The following is a 21,950-nucleotide window of genomic DNA, read 5'->3' on the forward strand; positions in this document are numbered from 1 at the left end:
CAGTCAGTAATACATCAATTACCCCAGGCTGATTTCAGTCAGTAATACATCAATTACCCCAGGCTGATTTCAGTCAGTAATACATCAATTACCCCAGGCTGATTTCAGTCAGTAATACATCAATTACCCCAGGCTGATTTCAGTCGGTAATACATCAATTACCCCAGGCTGATTTAAGTCGGTAATACATCAATTACCCCAGGCTGATTTCAGTCGGTAACACATCAATTACCCCAGGCTGATTTCAGTCGGTAATACATCAATTACCCCAGGCTGATTTAAGTCAGTAATACATCAATTACCCCAGGCTGATTTCAGTCAGTAATACATCAATTACCCCAGGCTGATTTAAGTCGGTAATACATCAATTACCCCAGGCTGATTTCAGTCAGTAATACATCAATTACCCCAGGCTGATTTCAGTCAGTAATACATCAATTACCCCAGGCTGATTTCAGTCAGTAATACATCAATTACCCCAGGCTGATTTCAGTCAGTAATACATCAATTACCCCAGGATGATTTCAGTCAGTAATACATCAATTACCCCAGGCTGATTTCAGTCAGTAATACATCAATTACCCCAGGCTGATTTCAGTCAGTAATACATCAATTACCCCAGGCTGATTTCAGTCAGTAATACATCAATTACCCCAGGCTGATTTCAGTCAGTAGTACATCAATTACCCCAGGCTGATTTAAGTCAGTAATACATCAATTACCCCAGGCTGATTTAAGTCAGTAATACATCAATTACCCCAGGCTGATTTCAGTCGGTAATACATCAATTACCCCAGGCTGATTTCAGTCAGTAATACATCAATTACCCCAGGCTGATTTCAGTCAGTAATACATCAATTACCCCAGGCTGATTTCAGTCAGTAATACATCAATTACCCCAGGCTGATTTCAGTCAGTAATACATCAATTACCCCAGGATGATTTCAGTCAGTAATACATCAATTACCCCAGGCTGATTTCAGTCAGTAATACATCAATTACCCCAGGCTGATTTCAGTCAGTAATACATCAATTACCCCAGGCTGATTTCAGTCAGTAATACATCAATTACCCCAGGCTGATTTCAGTCAGTAATACATCAATTACCCCAGGCTGATTTCAGTCAGTAATACATCAATTACCCCAGGCTGATTTAAGTCGGTAATACATCAATTACCCCAGGCTGATTTCAGTCGGTAATACATCAATTACCCCAGGCTGATTTCAGTCGGTAATACATCAATTACCCCAGGCTGATTTCAGTCAGTAATACATCAATTACCCCAGGCTGATTTCAGTCAGTAATACATCAATTACCCCAGGCTGATTTCAGTCGGTAATACATCAATTACCCCAGGCTGATTTCAGTCAGTAATACATCAATTACCCCAGGCTGATTTCAGTCAGTAATACATCAATTACCCCAGGCTGATTTCAGTCAGTAATACATCAATTACCCCAGGCTGATTTCAGTCAGTAATACATCAATTACCCCAGGCTGATTTCAGTCAGTAATACATCAATTACCCCAGGCTGATTTAAGTCAGTAAATGTAGTGTTTGAACCGTGGCACTGAGAGTACATGTTGTTTGATTCCTAATAACCATCCTTCTTTATAGGAGGGGATTGTTTTCTAATGGCAGGTGCCATCACTTTTCTGTTCATAATACATTGTGTGTAGTTGTTTTCTGTGTGTGTGTGTGTGTGTGTATATGTGTGTGTGTGTATATGTGTGTGTGTGTGTGTGTGTATGTGTGTGTACTTGTTTTCTGTGTGTGTGTGTGTGAAATGCTGCTTCTAAACCAAGTCTTTAGATAATTATTTAGTTGTATAGGTGTCCATTCCATTTAGTTGTATAGGTGTCCATTCCATTTAGTTGTATAGGTGTCCATTCCATTTAGTTGTATAGGTGTCCATTCCATTTAGTTGTATAGGTGTCCATTCCATTTAGTTGTATAGGTGTCCATTCCATTTAGTTGTATAGGTGTCCATTCCATTTAGTTGTATAGGTGTCCATTCCATTTAGTTGTATAGGTGTCCATTCCATTTAGTTGTATAGGTGTCCATTCCATTTAGTTGTATAGGTGTCCATTCCATTTAGTTGTATAGGTGTCCATTCCATTTAGTTGTATAGGTGTCCATTCCATTTAGTTGTATAGGTGTCCATTCCATTTAGTTGTATAGGTGTCCATTCCATTTAGTTGTATAGGTGTCCATTCCATTTAGTTGTATAGGTGTCCATTCCATTCCTACAGGGGGGTGATGTTGGAAAAGAGCTTTCTACTGCAGAGATAAAGGGTGTGTTTTATAACCCCCTGTAGCTCAGTGGGTAGAGCATGGCGCTTGCAACGCCAGGGTTGTGGGTTCGATTCCCACGGGGGGCAAGTATGAAAAATGTATGCACTCACTAACTGTAAGTCGCTCTGGATAAGAGCGTCTGCTAAAATGTATTTGTATTCATATAGACGAACCATCATGATCACTCAGCCAGCCACTGTCTTTCCTTCCTCCCCCAGCCGGAGGCTACAGCTTTTAGAGTGCCTCATAATGGGGTAGGGACATAATGGCTCCAGGGCCTATAAAGGCTGTTGGTGAGTCCCAAATGGCACCCTATTCCCTATGTGGTGCACTACATCTGACCAGGGCCCTACGTAGGGAATAGGGTGTCATTTGGGACTCAGACCGGGTAAAAGCTGTTTGAGGTGTAGGAGCCAAGATGGACAGTAGTCAGAGCCAGCATTGATTGATGGTTGTCTGACAGCTCCCTGTATCCTAGAGTCATCACGGCATCAACAGACTTCATAACTCTGACAGCTCCCTGTATCCTAGAGTCATCACGGCATCAACAGACTTCATAACTCTGACAGCTCCCTGTATCCTAGAGTCATCACGGCATCAACAGACTTCATAACTCTGACAGCTCCCTGTATCCTAGAGTCATCACGGCATCAACAGACTTCATAACTCTGACAGCTCCTGTATCCTAGAGTCATCACGGCATCAACAGACTTCATAACTCTGACAGCTCCCTGTATCCTAGAGTCATCACGGCATCAACAGACTTCATAACTCTGACAGCTCCCTGTATCCTAGAGTCATCACGGCATCAACAGACTTCATAACTCTGACAGCTTCTGTATCCTAGAGTCATCACGGCATCAACAGACTTCATAACTCTGACAGCTCCCTGTATCCTAGAGTCATCACGGCATCAACAGACTTCATAACTCTGACAGCTCCCTGTATCCTAGAGTCATCACGGCATCAACAGACTTCATAACTCTGACAGCTCCCTGTATCCTAGAGTCATCACGGCATCAACAGACTTCATAACTCTGACAGCTCCCTGTATCCTAGAGTCTCATGGCATCAACAGACTTCATAACTCTGACAGCTCCTGCCTACTGCATGCTGAGGTGTTAATTAGCTGTGTTGATGTTGAGCACCAGAGTGATTCACTGCAGGCTGAGGTGTCAGAGGATATTTTAGTTCCTACATTAGCATTAGCTCATTAGCGTTGATATCTGTCTGTAGATGACTATACATTAGGTCTCCCATCACATGGAGATGAGGTCTGCTCACTTGCACAGTGATTCACAGCTCTTTGAGGTGTCAGAGAGGATGTTCACCTGACTGGCTCTGGGGCCAAGACAGAGGCTGAAGGGCCAGGGGTCTGGATCCAAGGAGCTATTGATGGAGATGGCTTGGAGATGGATCTTTCCTTGTGGTGCTGTCATGTTGCAGGGGACAACATTACTATTACTGGCATTAGATACATATTGTTGATCCTGATCCACCTGTTTTCATTCATACATTAGCATTGAGATCAGTCTTCAGATGACTGCACATTCAGTCCCCCATGGAGTTGACGTCTGAGCAGGTACAATACACCGAGCTCCAGCTGTAGAGAGCAGATACAGCCCGGGGGGTTTGACACTGGAATTACAGAGCAGATACAGCCCGGGGGGTTTGACACTGGAATTACAGAGCAGATACAGCCCGGGGGGTTTGACACTGGAATTACAGAGCAGACACAGCCCGGGGGGTTTGACACTGGAATTACAGAGCAGACACAGCCCGGGGGGTTTGACACTGGAATTACAGAGCAGATACAGCCCGGGGGGTTTGACACTGGAATTACAGAGCAGATACAGCCCGGGGGGTTTGACACTGGAATTACAGAGCAGATACAGCCCGGGGGGTTTGACACTGGAATTACAGAGCAGATACAGCCCGGGGTTTGACACTGGAATTACAGAGCAGATACAGCCCGGGGGTTTGACACTGGAATTACAGAGCAGATACAGCCCGGGGGTTTGACACTGGAATTACAGAGCAGATACAGCCCGGGGGTTTGACACTGGAATTACAGAGCAGATACAGCCCGGGGGTTTGACACTGGAATTACAGAGCAGATACAGCCCGGGGGTTTGACACTGGAATTACAGAGCAGATACAGCCCGGGGGTTTGACACTGGAATTACAGAGCAGACACAGCCCGGGGTTTGACACTGGAATTACAGAGCAGATACAGCCCGGGGGTTTGACACTGGAATTACAGAGCAGATACAGCCCGGGGGGTTTGACACTGGAATTACAGAGCAGATACAGCCCGGGGGGTTTGACACTGGAATTACAGAGCAGACACAGCCCGGGGGGTTTGACACTGGAATTACAGAGCAGATACAGCCCGGGGGGTTTGACACTGGAATTACAGAGCAGATACAGCCCGGGGGGTTTGACACTGGAATTACAGAGCAGATACAGCCCGGGGGTTTGACACTGGAATTACAGAGCAGACACAGCCCGGGGTTTGACACTGGAATTACAGAGCAGACACAGCCCGGGGGGTTTGACACTGGAATTACAGAGCAGACACAGCCCGGGGGTTTGACACTGGAATTACAGAGCAGATACAGCCCGGGGGTTTGACACTGGAATTACAGAGCAGATACAGCCCGGGGGTTTGACACTGGAATTACAGAGCAGATACAGCCCGGGGGTTTGACACTGGAATTACAGAGCAGATACAGCCCGGGGGTTTGACACTGGAATTACAGAGCAGACACAGCCCGGGGGTTTGACACTGGAATTACAGAGCAGATACAGCCCGGGGGTTTGACACTGGAATTACAGAGCAGATACAGCCCGGGGTTTGACACTGGAATTACAGAGCAGACACAGCCCGGGGGGTTTGACACTGGAATTACAGAGCAGACACAGCCCGGGGGGTTTGACACTGGAATTACAGAGCAGATACAGCCCGGGGGGTTTGACACTGGAATTACAGAGCAGACACAGCCCGGGGGGTTTGACACTGGAATTACAGAGCAGACACAGCCCGGGGGGTTTGACACTGGAATTACAGAGCAGATACAGCCCGGGGGGTTTGACACTGGAATTACAGAGCAGATACAGCCCGGGGGTTTGACACTGGAATTACAGAGCAGATACAGCCCGGGGGTTGACACTGGAATTACAGAGCAGATACAGCCCGGGGGGTTTGACACTGGAATTACAGAGCAGATACAGCCCGGGGGGTTTGACACTGGAATTACAGAGCAGATACAGCCCGGGGGGTTTGACACTGGAATTACAGAGCAGATACAGCCCGGGGGTTTGACACTGGAATTACAGAGCAGATACAGCCCGGGGGGTTTGACACTGGAATTACAGAGCAGATACAGCCCGGGGGGTTTGACACTGGAATTACAGAGCAGATACAGCCCGGGGGGTTTGACACTGGAATGACCTACATTACATTTCAACCCATCTTGCCCACTGGGAACGAGAGGGGTCATGCCTAAAAGCCATCTTGCCCACTGGGAACGAGAGGGGTCATGCCTAAAAGCCATCTTGCCCACTGGGAACGAGAGGGGTCATGCCTAAAAGCCATCTTGCCCACTGGGAACGAGAGGGGTCATGCCTAAAAGCCATCTTGCCCACTGGGAACGAGAGGGGTCATGCCTAAAAGCCATCTTGCCCACTGGGAACGAGAGGGGTCATGCCTAAAAGCCATCTTGCCCACTGGGAACGAGAGGGGTCATGCCTAAAAGCCATCTTGCCCACTGGGAACGAGAGGGGTCATGCCTAAAAGCCATCTTGCCCACTGGGAACGAGAGGGGTCATGCCTAAAAACACTCTGACGTTGAGCCCCTTTCTGTTATGAGCTGTGTTAGGATCTCCCGAGTGGCGCAGTGGTCTAAGGCGGTGCACAATTGGCCCAGGGTAGGGGAGAGAATGGCCGGCAGGGGATGTAGCTCAGTTGGTAGAGCATGGCGTTTGCAACGCCAGGGTTGTGGGTTCGATAAAATAATGTATGCGCTAACTGTAAGTCGCTCTGGATAAGAGTGTCTGCTAAATGACTAAAATGTAAATGTTGACTCTTTCTCTGTCTGTCTGTCTCTTTGTGTGTGTCACTATGAGCTGGGTCCAGTCAGGGATAAATATTTTGGACCCAGCCAGTCAAATCCAGGGATAAATATTTTGGCCCCAGCCAGTCAAATCCAGGGATAAATATTTTGGCCCCAGCCAGTCAAATCCAGGGATAAATATTTTGGCCCCAGCCAGTCAAATCCAGGGATAAATATTTTTGCCCCAGCCAGTCAAATCCAGGGATAAATATTTTGGCCCCAGCCAGTCAAATCCAGGGATAAATATTTTGGCCTCAGCCAGTCAAATCCAGGGATAAATATTTTGGCCCCAGCCAGTCAAATCCAGGGATAAATATTTTGGCCCCAGCCAGTCAAATCCAGGGATAAATATTTTGGCCCCAGCCAGTCAAATCCAGGGATAAATATTTTGGCCCCAGCCAGTCAAATCCAGGGATAAATATTTTGGACCCATACAGTCAAATATACAGTGCATTCGGAAAGTATTCTGACCCCTTGACCTTTTCCACATTTTGTTACGTTACAGCCTTATTCTAAAATTTATAAAATAGTTTTTTTCCTCATCAATCTACACACAATACCCCATAAAGACAAAGAAAAAACAGGTTTTTAGACATGTTTTCAAATGTATTACAAATAAAAAACTGAATAATCGCATTTACATAAGTTTTCAGACCCTTTACTCAGTACTTTGTTGAAGCACCTTAGGCAGCGATTACAGACTTGAGCCTTCTTATATAGTTGCACTGCTATTTTCAGGGCTCTCCAGAGATGTTTGATCGGGTTCAAGTCCGGGCTCTGGCTGGGCCACTCAAGGACATAAAGAGACTTGACCCGAAGCCACTCCTGCGTTGTCTTGGCTGTGTGCTTAGAGTTGTTGTCCTGTTGGAAAGTGAACCTTCGCCCCAGTCTGAGGTCCTGAGCGCTCTGGAGCAGTTTTTTTTTTTGTGTATTCCGAGTGGCGCAGTGGTCTAAGGCACTGCATCGCAGTGCTAGCTGTGCCACTAGAGATCCTGGTTCGAATCCAGGCTCTGTCGTAGCCGGCCGCGACCGGGAGACCCATGGGGCGGCGCACAATTGGCCCAGCGTCGTCCAGGGTAGGGGAGGGAATGGCCGGCAGGGATGTAGCTCAGTTGGTAGAACATGGCGTTTGCAACGCCAGGGTTGTGGGTTTGATTCCCACGGGGGGCCAGTATGAAAAATAAAAAAAATAAAAAAATGTATGCACTCACTAACTGTAAGTCGCTCTGGATAAGAGCGTCTGCTAAATGACTAAAATGTAAATGTAAATGTTTTCATCAAGGATCTCTCTGTACTTTGCTCTGTTCATCTTTGCCTCAATACTGACTAGTCTCCCAGTTCCTGCCGCTGAAAAACATCCCCACAGCATGATGCTGCCACCACCATTCTTCACCATAGCGATGGTGCCAGGTTTTCTCCAGACATGACGCTTGGCATTCAGGCCAAAGAGTTCAATCTTGTTTTCATCAGACCAGAGAATCTTGTTTCTAATTGTCTGAGAGTCTTTAGGTGCCTTTTGGCAAACTCCAAGCGGGCTGTCATGTGCCGTTTACTGAGGAGCCACTCTACCATAAAGGCCTGATTGGTGGAGTGCTGCAGAGATAGTTGTCCTTCTGGAAGGTTCTCCCATCTCCACAAAGGAACTCTAGAACTCTGTCAGAGTGACCATCAGGTTCTTGGTCACCTCCCTGACCAAAGCCCTTCCTTCCCAATTGCTCAGTTTGGCCGGGCAGCCAGCTCTAGGAAGAGTCTTGATTGTATCAAACATATTCCATTAATGAATGACGGAGGCCACTGTGTTCTTGGGGACCTTCAATGCTGCATAATTTTTTGGGACCCTTCCCCAGATCTGTGCCTTGACACAATCCTGTCTCGGAGCTATACAGACAATTCCTTCGACATAGCTTGGTTTTTGCTCTGACATGCACTGTCAACTGTGGGACCTTAAATAGACAGGTGTGTGCCTTTCCAAATCATGTCCAATCAATTGAATTTACCACAGGTGGACTCCAATCAAGTTGTAGAAACATCTCAAGGATGATCAATGGAAACAGGATGCACCCAGCCAGTTAACCTCTACGGGATCAGTGTCCCGTATACGGGACGGTTGAGCTAACGTGACCTAATGTGATTAGCATGACTGTTGTAAGTAACAGCAAACTTTCCAGGACATAGACATGTCTTATATGGGCAGAAAGCTTACATTCTTGTTAATCTAACTGCACTGTCCAATTTACAGTAGCTATTACAGTGAAGAAATACCATGCTATTGTTTGAGGAGAGTGCACAACAACAAAAAAACTTAGCACGGCAACTGGTTTGATACGTTCACCTCTGAAGGTAAATAATGTACTTACATTCAGTAATCTTGCTCTGATTTGTCATCCTAAGGGTCCCAGAGATAAAATGTAGCATAGTCTTGTTTGATAAAATCAATTTTTTATATTCAAATATAGGAACTGGGTTCAACAGTTTGAACCCCTGCTGTCTCTGGCTCCACACCCACCCCGCCCGGCCATCTAGATATGTGAAAGTTAGTGTATAAGCTAATGATCCATCATGTATGACTTTCCTGGGAGTGTGTAAACTTACATTTTGTATTACCATATCATTTTTTTATGTTCTCTATAGTTATGTACTTGAAAATGTATCAATTGACCAATTCGGCACATTTGGGCAGACTTGATACAAAGTAGTCCAGTATTGCAATGCTTCACTGGATCAATTTGAAACGTTGCACACACACTGCTGCCATCTAGTGGCCAAAATCTACTTTGCACCTAATCTGCAGTATTATATTGTGGCCTTTCTCTTGCATTTCAAAGATGATTACAAAAAAATAAATAGAAAACGCATGTAGTTTTGTTTGTATTATCTTTTACCAGATCTAATGTGTTACATTCTCCTACATTAATTTCCACAAACTTCAAAGTGTTTCCTTTCAAATGGTATCAAGAATATGCATATCCTTGCTTCAGGTCCTGAGCTACAGGCAGTTAGATTTGGGTATGTCATTGTAGGCGAAAATGGAAAAAAAGGGTCAGATCCTTAAGAGGTTAATACAGGGATAAATATATTGGCCCAATTCAGTCTAATACACTGATTAATATATTGGCCCCAGACAGTCAAATTCAGGGAAAAATATATTGGCCCCATACTGTCAAATCCAGGGATAAATGTTTTGGCCCCAGGCAGTTAATACAGGGATAAATATATTGGCCCCAGCCAGTCTAATCAAATCAAATCAAATCAAATCAAAAGGTTTTGGCCACATGCGCCGAATACAACAGGTGCAGACATTACAGTGAAATGCTTACTTACAGCCCATAACCAACAGTGCATTTATTTTTAATAAATAAGTAAAATAAAACAACAACAAAAAAGTGTTGAGAAAAAAAGAGCAGAAGTAAAATAAAATAACAGTAGGGAGGCTATATATACAGGGGGGTACCGGTGCAGAGTCAATGTGCGGGGGCACCGGCTAGTTGAGGTAGTTGAAGTAATATGTACAAATGTGGGTAGAGTTAAAGTGACTATGCATAAATAATTAACAGAGTAGCAGCAGCGTAAAAAGATGGGATGGGGGGGCAGTGCAAATAGTCCGGGTAGCCATGATTAGCTGTTCAGGAATCTTATGGCTTGGGGGTAGAAGTTATTGAGAAGTCTTTTGGACCTAGACTTGGCACTCCGGTACCGCTTGCCGTGCGGTAGCAGAGAGAACAGTCTATGACTAGGGTGGCTGGAGTCTTTGACAATTTTGAGGGGCCTTCCTCTGACACCACCTGGTATAGAGGTCCTGGATGGTAGGAAGTGATGTACTGGGCCGTACGCACTACCCTCTGTAGTGCCTTGCAGTCGGAGGCCGAGCAGTTGCCATACCAGGCGGTGATGCAACCAGTCAGGATGCTCTCGATGGTGCAGCTGTAGAATTTGTTGAGGATCTGAGGACCCATGCCAAATCTTTTCAGTCTCCTGAGGGGGAATAGGCTTTGTCGTGCCCTCTTCACGACTGTCTTGGTGTGTTTGGACCATGATAGTTTGTTGGTGATGTGGACACCAAGGAACTTGAAGCTCTCAACCTGTTCCACTACAGCCCCGTCGATGAGAATGGGGGCGTGCTCAGTCCTCTTTTTTTTCCCTGTAGTCCACAATCATCTCCTTTGTCTTGGTCACGTTGAGGGAGAGGTTGTTATCCTGGCACCACACGGCCAGGTCTCTGACCTCCTCCCTATAGGCTGTCTCATCTTTGTCGGTGATCAGGCCTACCACTGTTGTGTCGTCGGCAAACTTAATGATGGTGTTGGAGTCGTGCCTGGCCATGCAAACATGGGTGAACAGGGAGTACAGGAGGGGACTGAGCACGCACCCCTGAGGGGCCCCCGGGTTGAGGATCAGCGTGGCAGATGTGTTGTTACCTACCCTTACCACCTGGGGGCGGCCCATCAGGAAGTCCAGGATCCAGTTGCAGAGGGAGGTGTTTAGTCCCAGGGTCCATAGCTTACTGATGAGCTTTGAGGGCACTATGGTGTTGAATGCTGAGCTGTAGTCAATGAATAGCATTCTCATGTAGGTGTTCCTTTTGTCTAGGTGGGAAAGGGCAGTGTGGAGTGCAATAGAGATTGCATCATCTGTGGATCTGTTGGGGTGGTATGCAAATTGGAGTGGGTCTAGGGTTTCTGGGATAATGGTGTTGATGTGAGCCATGACCAGCCTTTCAAAGCACTTCATGGCTACAGACGCCAGTGCTACGGGTCGGTAGTCATTTAGGCAGGTTATCTTAGTGTCCTTGGGCACGGGGACTATGGTGGTCTGCTTGAAACATGTTGGTATTACAGACTCAGTCAGGGCCATGTTGAAAATGTCAGTGAAGACACTTGCCAGTTGGTCAGCACATGCTCGGAGTACACGTCCTGGTAATCCGTCTGGCCCTGCGGCCTTGTGAATGTTGACCTTCTTAAAAGTCTTACTCACATCGGCTACGGAGAGCGTGATCACATAGTCATCCGGAACAGCTGGTGCTCTCATGCATGCTTCAGTGTTGCTTGCCTCGAAGCGAGCATAGAAGTGGTTTAGCTCGTCTGGTAGGCTTGTGTCACTGGGCAGCTCGCGGCTGTGCTTCCCTTTGTAGTCTGTAATAGTTTTCAAGCCCTGCCACATCCGACGAGCGTCAGAGCCGGTTTAGTACGATCATAAATACAGTGCCATGAAAAAGTATTTGCCCCCTTTCTAATTTTCTCTACTTTTGCATATTTTTTATACTGAATGTTATCAGATCTTCAACCAAAACCTAATATTAGACCTATTAGAACCTGAGTGAACAAATAACCCCAAAATTACATACTTTTTAAATTTATGTCATAAAGTTATGCAACACCCAATGCTCCTGTGTGAAAAAGTAATTGCCCCCTTACACTCAATAACTGGTTGTGCCTCCTTTATGTCACGCCCTTGGCCTATATAACTCTAGCTAGTTTGGTCAGGGTGTGAATAATCTATGTTTGTATTTCTGTTTGGCCGGGTGTGGTTCCCAATCAGAGGCAGCTGTCACTCGTTGTCTCTGACTGGGGATCATACTTAGGCAGCCAGTTTTCCTGCCTGTGTTGTGGGTTTTTGTTTGTGTTCGGTTAGTGTGGCTTGTTAGTGTTAGCCTTCCGACGTCACGTTTCGTTGTTTTTGTAAGTTTATTCAGTTCAATAAACATGGATGCATTTCACGCTGCGTCTTGGTCCGTCCCGTCTATGAACGATCGTGACACTTTATCTGCAATGACTCCAACCAAACGCTTCCTGTAGTTGTTGATCAGTCTCTCACGTTGCTGTGGAGGAATTTTGGCCCACTCTTCCATGCAGAACTGCTGTAACTCAGTGACATTTGTGGGTTTTCAAGCATGAACTGCTCGTTTCAAGTCCTGCCTCAACATCTCAATTGGCATTAGGTCTGGGCTTTGACCAGGCCATTCCAAAACTTCAAATGTGTTGCTTTTTAGCCATTTTCATGTAGACTTGATTGTGTGATTTGAATCATTGTTTTGCTGCATGACTCAGCTGCGCTTCAGCTTCAGCTCACAGACGGATGGCCTGACATTCTCCTGTAGAATTCTCTGATACGGAGCATAATGTATGGTTCCTTCTATTAAGGCAAGTCGTCCAAGTCCTGAGGCAGCAAAGCATCCCCAAACCATCACACTACCACCACCATGCTTGACCGGATAAATACATTATTAGAAATACAGTGCATTCGAAAGTATTCAGACCCCTTTACTTTTTCCACATTTTGTTAAGTTACAGCCTTATTCTAAAATGGATTAAATAAAAAATTTCCTCATCAATCTATACACAATACCGCATAATGACAAAGCGAAAAAAGGTTTTTAGAAATGTTTGCTAATTTATATAGAGTACCAGTCAATACTTTGGACACACCTACTCATTTTTACTATTTTCTAAATTGTAGAATAATAGTGAAGACATCAAAACGATCAAATAACACATATGGAATCATGTAGTAACCAAAAAGATGACAGCTTTGCACACTCTTGGCATTCTCTCAACCAGCTTCACCTGGAATGCTTTTCCAACAGTCTTGAAGAAGTTCCCACATATGCTGAGCACTTGTTGGCTGCTTTTCCTTCACTCTGCCGTCTGACTCATCCCAAAGCATCTCAATTGGGTTGAGGTCGGGGGATTGTGGAGGCCAGGTCATCTGATGCAGCACTCCATCACTCTCCTTCTTGGTAAAATAGCCTTACACAGCCTGGAGGTGTGTTGGGTCATTGTCCTGTTGAAAAACTAATGATAGTCCCACTAAGCCCAAACCAGATGGGATGGCGTATCGCTGCAGAATGCTGTGGTAGCCATGCTGGTTAAGTGTGCCTTGAATTCTAAATAAATCACAGACAGTGTCACCAGAAAAGCACCCCCACACCATAACACCTCCTCCCCCATGTCTTACAGTGGGAAATACACATGTGGAGATAATCCATTCACCCACACCGCGTCTCACAAAGACACGGTGGTTGTAACCAACAATCTCAAATTTGGACTCCAGACCAAAGGACACATTTCAACCGGTCTAATGTCCATTGCTCGTGTTTCTTGGCCCAAGCAGGTCTCTTCTTCTTATTGGTGTCCTTTAGTAGTGTTTTTTGTTGTTGTAGCAATTTGACCATGAAGGCCTGATTCACACAGACCCCTCTGAACAGTTGATGTGTCTGTGAGTTGAACTCTGTGAAGCATTTATTTGGGCAGCAATTTCTGAGGCTGGTAACTCTAATGAACTTATCCTCTGCAGCAGAGGTAACTCTGGGTCTTCCATTCCTGTGGCAGGCCTCATGAGAGCCAGTTTCATCATAGCGCTTGATGGTTTTGCCACTGCACTTGAAGAAACTTTCAAAGTTCTTGACATTTTCCGTATTGACTGACCTTCATGTCTTAAAGTAATGATGGACTGTCTTTTCTCTTTGCTTATTTGAGCTGTTCTTGCCATAATATGGAGTTGGTCTTTTACCAAATAGGGCTATCTTCTGTGTACCACCCCTACCTTGTCACAACACAACTGATTGGCTCATTAAGAAGGAAATAAATTCCACAAATTAACTTTTAACAAGGAACACCTGTTAATTGAAATGCAGATGACTACCTCATGAAGGTGGTTGAGAGAATGCCAAGAGTGTGCAAAGCTGTCATCAAGGCAAAGGGTGGCAAATATGTTCAGTATCTATAGCTGGAGGAACTAGTTCAGTCTCTATAGCTGGAGGAACTAGTTCAGTCTCTATAGCTGGAGGAACTAGTTCAGTCTCTATAGCTGGAACAACTAGTTCAGTCTCTATAGCTGGAGGAACTAGTTCAGTCTCTATAGCTGGAGGAACTAGTTCAGTCTCTATAGCTGGAGGAACTAGTTCAGTCTCTATAGCTGGAGGAACTAGTTCAGTCTCTATAGCTGGAGGAACTAGTTCAGTCTCTATAGCTGGAGGAACTAGTTCAGTCTCTATAGCTGGAGGAACTAGTTCAGTCTCTATAGCTGGAAAACTAGTTCAGTCTCTATAGCTGGAGGAACTAGTTCAGTCTCTATAGCTGGAGGAACTAGTTCAGTCTCTATAGCTGGAAAACTAGTTCAGTCTCTATAGCTGGAGGAACTAGTTCAGTCTCTATAGCTGGAGGAACTAGTTCAGTCTCTATAGCTGGAGGAACTAGTTCAGTCTCTATAGCTGGAGGAACTAGTTCAGTCTCTATAGCTGGAACAACTAGTTCAGTCTCTATAGCTGGAGGAACTAGTTCAGTCTCTATAGCTGGAGGAACTAGTTCAGTCTCTATAGCTGGAATAACTAGTTCAGTCTCTATAGCTGGAGGAACTAGTTCAGTCTCTATAGCTGGAGGAACTAGTTCAGTCTCTATAGCTGGAGGAACTAGTTCAGTCTCTATAGCTGGAGGAACTAGTTCAGTCTCTATAGCTGGAGGAATTAGTTCAGTCTCTATAGCTGGAGGAACTAGTTCAGTCTCTATAGCTGGAGGAACTAGTTCAGTCTCTATAGCTGGAGGAACTAGTTCAGTCTCTATAGCAGGAGGAACTAGTTCAGTCTCTATAGCTGGAGGAACTAGTTCAGTCTCTATAGCTGGAGGAACTAGTTCAGTCTCTATAGCTGGAGGAACTAGTTCAGTCTCTATAGCTGGAGGAACTAGTTCAGTCTCTATAGCTGGAAAACTAGTTCAGTCTCTATAGCTGGAGGAACTAGTTCAGTCTCTATAGCTGGAGGAACTAGTTCAGTGTCTATAGCTTCACCAAATAGGGCTATCTTCTGTATACCACTCTTACTGTTGAAGTCGGAAGTACACTTAGGTTGGAGTCATTAAAACTCATTTTTCAACCAATCCACACATTTCTTGTTAAAAAACTATAGTTTTGGCAAGTTGGTTAGGACATCTACTTTGTGCATGAAACAAGTAATTTTTCCAACAATTGTTTACAGACAGATTATTTCACATATAATTCACTGTATCACAATTCCAGTGGGTCAGAAGTTTACATACAATAAGTTGACTGTGCCTTTAAACAGCTTGGAAAATTCCAGAAAAAGATGTAATGGCTTTAGAAGTTTCCATTAGGCTAATTGACATAATTTTAGTAAATTGGAGGTGTACCTGTGGATGTATTTCAAGGCCTACCTTCAAACTAAGTGTCTCTTTGCTTGACATCATGGGAAAATCAAAAGAAATCAGCCAAGACCTCAGAAAAAACATTGTAGACCTCCACAAGTCTGGTTCATCCTTGGGAGCAATTTCCAAACGACTGAATGTACCACGTTCATCTGTACAAACAATAGTACGCAAGTATAAACACCATGGGACCATGCAGCCGTCTTACCGCTCAGGAAAGAGATGCGTTCTGTCTCCTAGAGATTAATGTACTTTGGTGCGAAAAGTGCAAATCAATCCCAGAACAACAGCAAAGGACTTTGTGAAGATGCTGGAAGAAACAGGTACAAAAGTATCTATAACCACAGTAAACAAGTCCTATATCGACATAATTTGAAAGGTCGCTCAGCAAGGAAGAAGCCACTGCTCCATAACCGCCATAAAAAAGCCTAACTACGGTTTGCAACTGCACATGGGGACAAGATCGTACTTTTTGGAGAAATGTCCTCTGGTCTGATTAAACAAAAATAGAACTGTTTGGCCATAATGACCATCGTTATGTTTGGAGGAAAAAGGTGGTGCTTGCAAGCCGAAGAACACCATCCCAACCGTGAAGCACGGGGGTGGCAGGATCATGCTGTGGGGGTGCTTTGCTGCAGGAGGGACTGGTGCACTTCACAAAATAGATGGCATCATGAGGAAGGAAAATTATGTGGATATATTGAAGCAACATCTCAAGACATCAGTCAGGAAGTTAAAGCTTGGTCGCAAATGGGTCTTCCAAATGGACAATGACCCCAAGCATACTTCCAAACGTGTGGCAAAAGGGCTTAAGGACAACAAAGTCAAGGTATTGGAGTGGCCATCACAAAGCCCTGACCTCAATCCTATAGAAAATATGTGGGCAGAACTGAAAAAGTGTGTGCGAGCAAGGAGGCCTACAAACCTGACTCAGTTACACCAGCTCTGTCAGGAGGAATGGGCCAAAATTCACCCAACTTATTGTGGGAAGCTTGTGGAAGGCTACCCGAAACATTTGACCCAAGTTAAACAATTTAAAGGAAATGCTACTAAATACTAATGAGTGTATGTAAACTTCTGACCCACTGGGAATGTGATGAAAGAAATAAAAGCTGAAATAAATAATTCTCTCTACTATTATTCAGACATTTCACCTTCTTAAAATAAAGTGGTGATCCTAACTGACCTAAGACAGGGAATTTTTACTAGGATTAAATGTCTGGAATTGTGAAAAACTGAGTTTAAATGTATTTGGCTAAGGTGTATGTAAACTTCCGACTTCAACTGTACCTTGTGATAACACAACTGATTGGCTCAAACGCATTAAGAAGGAAAGAAATTCCACAAATTAACTTTTAACAAGGCAAACCTGTTAATTGAAATGCATTCCAGGTGACTACCTCATGAAGCTGGTTGAGAGAATGCCATGAGTGTGCAAAGCTGTTATTAAGGCAACGGGTGGCTATTTGAAGAATCTCAAATATAAAATATATTTATGGGGGGTAGATCAGCTTAATATTGCAGATAGATTGTAACTTCAATCAATGTAATTGTCTGCATCATTTCCAATCCCCCATGTTTTTTATATATAAATATATACAGTGGGGGAAAAAAGTATTTAGTCAGCCACCAATTGTGCAAGTTCTCCCACTTAAAAAGATGAGAGAGGCCTGTAATTTTCATCACAGGTACACGTCAACTATGACAGACAAAATAAGAAAAGAAAAATCCAGAAAATCACATTGTAGGATTTTTAATGAATTTATTTGCAAATTATGGTGGAAAATAAGTATTTGGTCAATAACAAAAGTTTCTCAATACTTTGTTATATACCCTTTGTTGGCAATGACACAGGTCAAACGTTTTCTGTAAGTCTTCACAAGGTTTTCACACACTGTTGCTGTTATTTTGGCCCATTCCTCCGTGCAGATCTCCTCTAGAGCAGTGATGTTTTGGGGCTGTCGCTGGGCAACACGGACTTTCAACTCCCTCCAAAGATTTTCTATGGCGTTGAGATCTGGAGACTGTTTAGGCCACTCCAGAACCTTGAAATGCTTCTTACGAAGCCACTCCTTCGTTGCCCGGGCGGTGTGTTTGGGATCATTGTCATGCTGAAAGACCCAGCCACGTTTCATCTTCAATGCCCTTGGAAGGAGGTTTTCACTCAAAATCTCACAATACATGGCCCCATTCATTCTTTCCTTTACACGGATCAGTCGTCCTGGTCCCTTTGCAGAAAAACAGCCCCAAAGCATGATGTTTCCACCCCCATGCTTCACAGTAGGTATGGTGTTCTTTGGATGCAACTCAGCATTCTTTGTCCTCCAAACACAACGAGTTGAGTTTTTACCAAAAAGTTCAGACGGGCCTGGACATGTACTGGCTTAAGCAGGGGGACACGTCTGGCACTGCAGGATTTGAGTCCCTGGCGGCATAGTGTGTTACTGATGGTAGGCTCTGTTACTTTTGTCCCAGCTCTCTGCAGGTCATTCACTAGGTCCCCCCGTGTGGTTCTGGGATTTTTGCTCACCGTTCTTGTGATCATTTTGACCCCACGGGGTGAGATCTTGCGTGGAGCCCCAGATCGAGGGAGATTATCAGTGGTCTTGTATGTCTTCCATTTCCTAATAATTGCTTCCACAGTTGATTTCTTCAAACCAAGCTGCTTACCTATTGCAGATTCAGTCTTCCCAGCCTGGTGCAGGTCTACAATTTTGTTTCTGGTGTCCTTTGACAGCTCTTTGGTCTTGGCCATAGTGGAGTTTGGAGTGTGACTGTTTGAGGTTGTGGACAGGTGTCTTTATACTGATAACAAGTTCAAACAGGTGCCATTAATACAGGTAACGAGTGGAGGACAGAGGAACCTCTTAAAGAAGAAGTTACAGGTCTAAAAGAGCCAGATATCTTGCTTGTTTGTAGGTGACCAAATACTTATTTTCCACCATAATTTGCAAATAAATTCATTAAAAATCCTACAATGTGATTTTCTGGATTTTTCTTTCTCAATTTGTCTGTCATAGTTGACGTGTACCTATGATGAAAATTACAGGCCTCTCTCATCTTTTTAAGTGGGAGAACTTGTACAATTGGTGGCTGACTAAATACTTTTTCCCCCCACTTTCAATTGATTGGACTTGATTTGGAAAGGCACATACAGTGCTTTGCAAAATATTTTTTTTCCTGTTTTGTTGCAGTGCAACCTGTAATTTAAATGGATTTTTATTTGGATTTCATGTACTGGACATACACAAAATAGTCAAAATTGGTGAAGTGAAATGTAAAAAATTATTTCTTTCAAGAAAGTCAAAAAAATAAATAATGGAAAAGTGGTGCGTGCGTACAGTGAGGTAAAAAAGTATTTGATCCCCTGCTGATTTTGTACGTTTGCCCACTGACAAAGACATGATCAGTCTATAATTTTAATGGTAGGTTTTTTTGAACAGTGAGAGACAGAATAACAACAAATAAATCCAGAAAAACAAGATTGCATAGACAGAGATGTATTAGTGATGACCGCCTTGCCTTGTCTCCCCCTCTCACTGTGTGTCCTTTAGGAGAACCCATTCAGGAACAGGATCGTGGAGTCCTTCTCTGAGGACGGAGCGGGGAACCTGAGCTTCAACGACTTTGTGGATATGTTCTCTGTCCTCAGTGAGATGGCCCCCAGGGAGCTCAAGGCCATCTACGCCTTCAAAATATACGGTGAGTACGCCTTCAAAATATACGGTGAGTACGCCTTCAAAATATACGGTGAGTACGCCTTCAGAAAGTATTCACACCCCTTGACTTTTTCCACATGTTGTTGTGTTCCAGCCTGAAGTAAAAATAGATTAGATTGAGATTTTTTGTCACTGATCTACACACAATACATGTTTACATTTTTCTTCCACTTTCACATTACAGAGTATTTTGTGTAGATCGTTGACCAAACATTACGATTAAATCCATTTTAATCCCACTTTGTAACACAGCAAAATGTGAAAAAAGTCAAGGGGTGTGAATACCTTCTGAAGGCACTGTATATGATAATCATATTTAATCCTACATTAATCTCTGTTAAAGGCAATACCTTCTGAAGGCACTGTATATTTTAAGGCCTCTCGAGTGGCGCAGTGGTCTAAGGCACTGCATCGCAGTGCTAGCTGTGCCACTAGAGATCCTGGTTCAAATCCAGGCCCATGGGGCGGCGCACAATTGGCCCAGCGTCGTCCAGGGTAGGGGAGGGAATGGCCGGCAGGGATGTAGCTCAGTTGGTAGAGCATGGCGTTTGCAACACCAGGGTTGTGGGTTCGATTCCCACGGGGGGCCAGTATGAAAAATAAAAATAAAATAATGTATGCACTCACTAACTGTAAGTCGCTCTGGATAAGAGCGTCTGCTAAATGACTAAAATGTATATGATAATCATATTTAATCCTATATTAATCTCTGTTAAAGGGCAATACTTTCTGAAGGCACTGTATATGATAATCATATTTAATCCTACATTAATCTCTGTTAAAGGGCAATTCCACCACTTTTTAACTTCCTTTTCAATATCCCACAATACCAGTGTATACATATGTGAAAACGGCACATTTCAACATTTTGTAGAAAAAACATTTAGTTATAAAGTTAACCCTACCCGATGACATTAAGTGTCCCAAAGCTTAGGGAGTACCAATGATAATAATAATATGCCATTTAGCAGACGCTTTTATCCAAAGCGACTTACAGTCATGCGTGCATACATTTTTGTGTATGGGTGGTCCCGGGGATCGAACCCACTACCTTGGCGTTACAAGCGCCGTGCTCTACCAGCTGAGCTACAGAGGACCATCTACCAATGATGGAGGGTGTAGGACAGGGTTCTTCAATTCTGGTCCTGGAGGGCCGAAACACCTCTGTTTTTCATCCTCTCCTTCTAATCAGGGGCTAATTCAGACCTGGGATACCAGGTGAGTGCAATTAACTACCAGGTAGAAATAAAAAACAGAAGTGTTTCGGCCCTCCAGGACCGGAATTGAAGAACCCTGGTGTAGGAGCTAATTAGACCCTCGGATAGTCACTTCGACCGAGTCAGCTGCCGGCACAAAAATAATAAAATTAATGGTTTTATTGTCACATTCACCAGATAGTGCTAATCCATAACGCGCAGCATCATTTCTTTGTAGCTCAATTTCACACAAAATAATTTAGGCGCCTAATTATGAGCCACCTGTATCTGTTTGTGTCTGGCTTTGAGGCTTGACATACCTCCAAATTAAATGTTTAACTGTTACTGAAGTTTATAACTTGTAAAATGACAGGGGGAATTTCCTCCCGCGGAACCAGCCTCCCGAAATGGATGAGATTATTTGATCACCCCTCTTAAAGTCACCATGACAACGGAGGGCCTTCCGAGGGAGCTGAGTTTCATCAGTAACACATGACAACGGAGGGCCTTCCGAGGGAGCTGAGTTTCATCAGTAACACATGACAACGGAGGGCCTTCCGAGGGAGCTGGTTTGGGATTCACCACCTATGGAACTTTCTGTGTTAGATTTCAAAGTGGATAACATCCGTGTGTGTGTGTGTGTGTGTGTGTGTGTGTGTAGATTTCAACGTGGATAACTTCCTGTGTAAGGAGGACCTAGAGAAGACGTTGAACAAGCTGACGAGAGAGGAGCTGAGCCCTGAAGAGGTCACCCTGGTCTGTGAGAAGGCCATCGAAGAGACTGACCTAGACGGAGATAGCAAACTGTCCTTCGCTGACTTTGAAAACATGATCACCAGGGCTCCTGACTTTTTAAGGTAACAGTGTTCTTTTAGTCCCCTTGACTTTTTCCACATTTTGTTAAGAGCTTCAGCAGCCTTGTTCAATCTGAAGCCGTAGCAACTGAACTGTTCCTTGACCCTTTGTTTACAAACCATTCATAGAACTGTAGAATCCATCATATTGATAGAAAGACAGAAAGACAGACAGACAGACAGGGACAAATAAAGGACCAGCTGGTCAGTGTATAGAACAGCTAATGTCACATACAGTCCATGCATATGTAAAGTTGGTCCACTGCCATATAACTAACGACACAGAAGCTAACAACATCACATAGCTGTAAAGTTGGTCCACTGCCATATAACTAACGACACAAAAGCTAACAACATCACATAGCTGTAAAGTTGGTCCACTGCCATATAACTAACGACACAGAAGCTAACAACATCACATAGCTGTAAAGTTGGTCCACTGCCATATAACTAACGACACAGAAGCTAACAACATCACATAGCTGTAAAGTTGGTTCTTTGCCATAGTCCTACTTGTCTGCTGATCGCTAGTCACATACAGACAAAAAGAGTTGGTCCTCTGCCATGTCTTTCAGTTGATCTGGTCCTCTGCCATGTCTTTCAGTTGATCTGGTCC

General features: G+C 44.2%; 1 protein-coding gene across 1 annotated transcript in view; it reads left to right on the forward strand.

The window, feature by feature from the left end:
• Positions 1 to 21,341, forward strand: part of LOC121531453 (calcium and integrin-binding family member 2) — a 46,401-nt gene extending 25,060 nt beyond the window's left edge. The window contains exons 3-4 of the mRNA XM_045215856.1: positions 19,120 to 19,267; positions 21,142 to 21,341. Coding sequence (XP_045071791.1) covers positions 19,120 to 19,267; positions 21,142 to 21,341 — 348 coding nt within the window. The remainder of the gene's footprint in view (positions 1 to 19,119; positions 19,268 to 21,141) is intronic.
• Positions 21,342 to 21,950: the final 609 nt, after the last annotated feature.

This window comes from Coregonus clupeaformis, unplaced genomic scaffold, assembly GCF_020615455.1.
Source record: "Coregonus clupeaformis isolate EN_2021a unplaced genomic scaffold, ASM2061545v1 scaf0536, whole genome shotgun sequence".
Taxonomy (NCBI): Eukaryota; Metazoa; Chordata; class Actinopteri; order Salmoniformes; family Salmonidae; genus Coregonus; species Coregonus clupeaformis.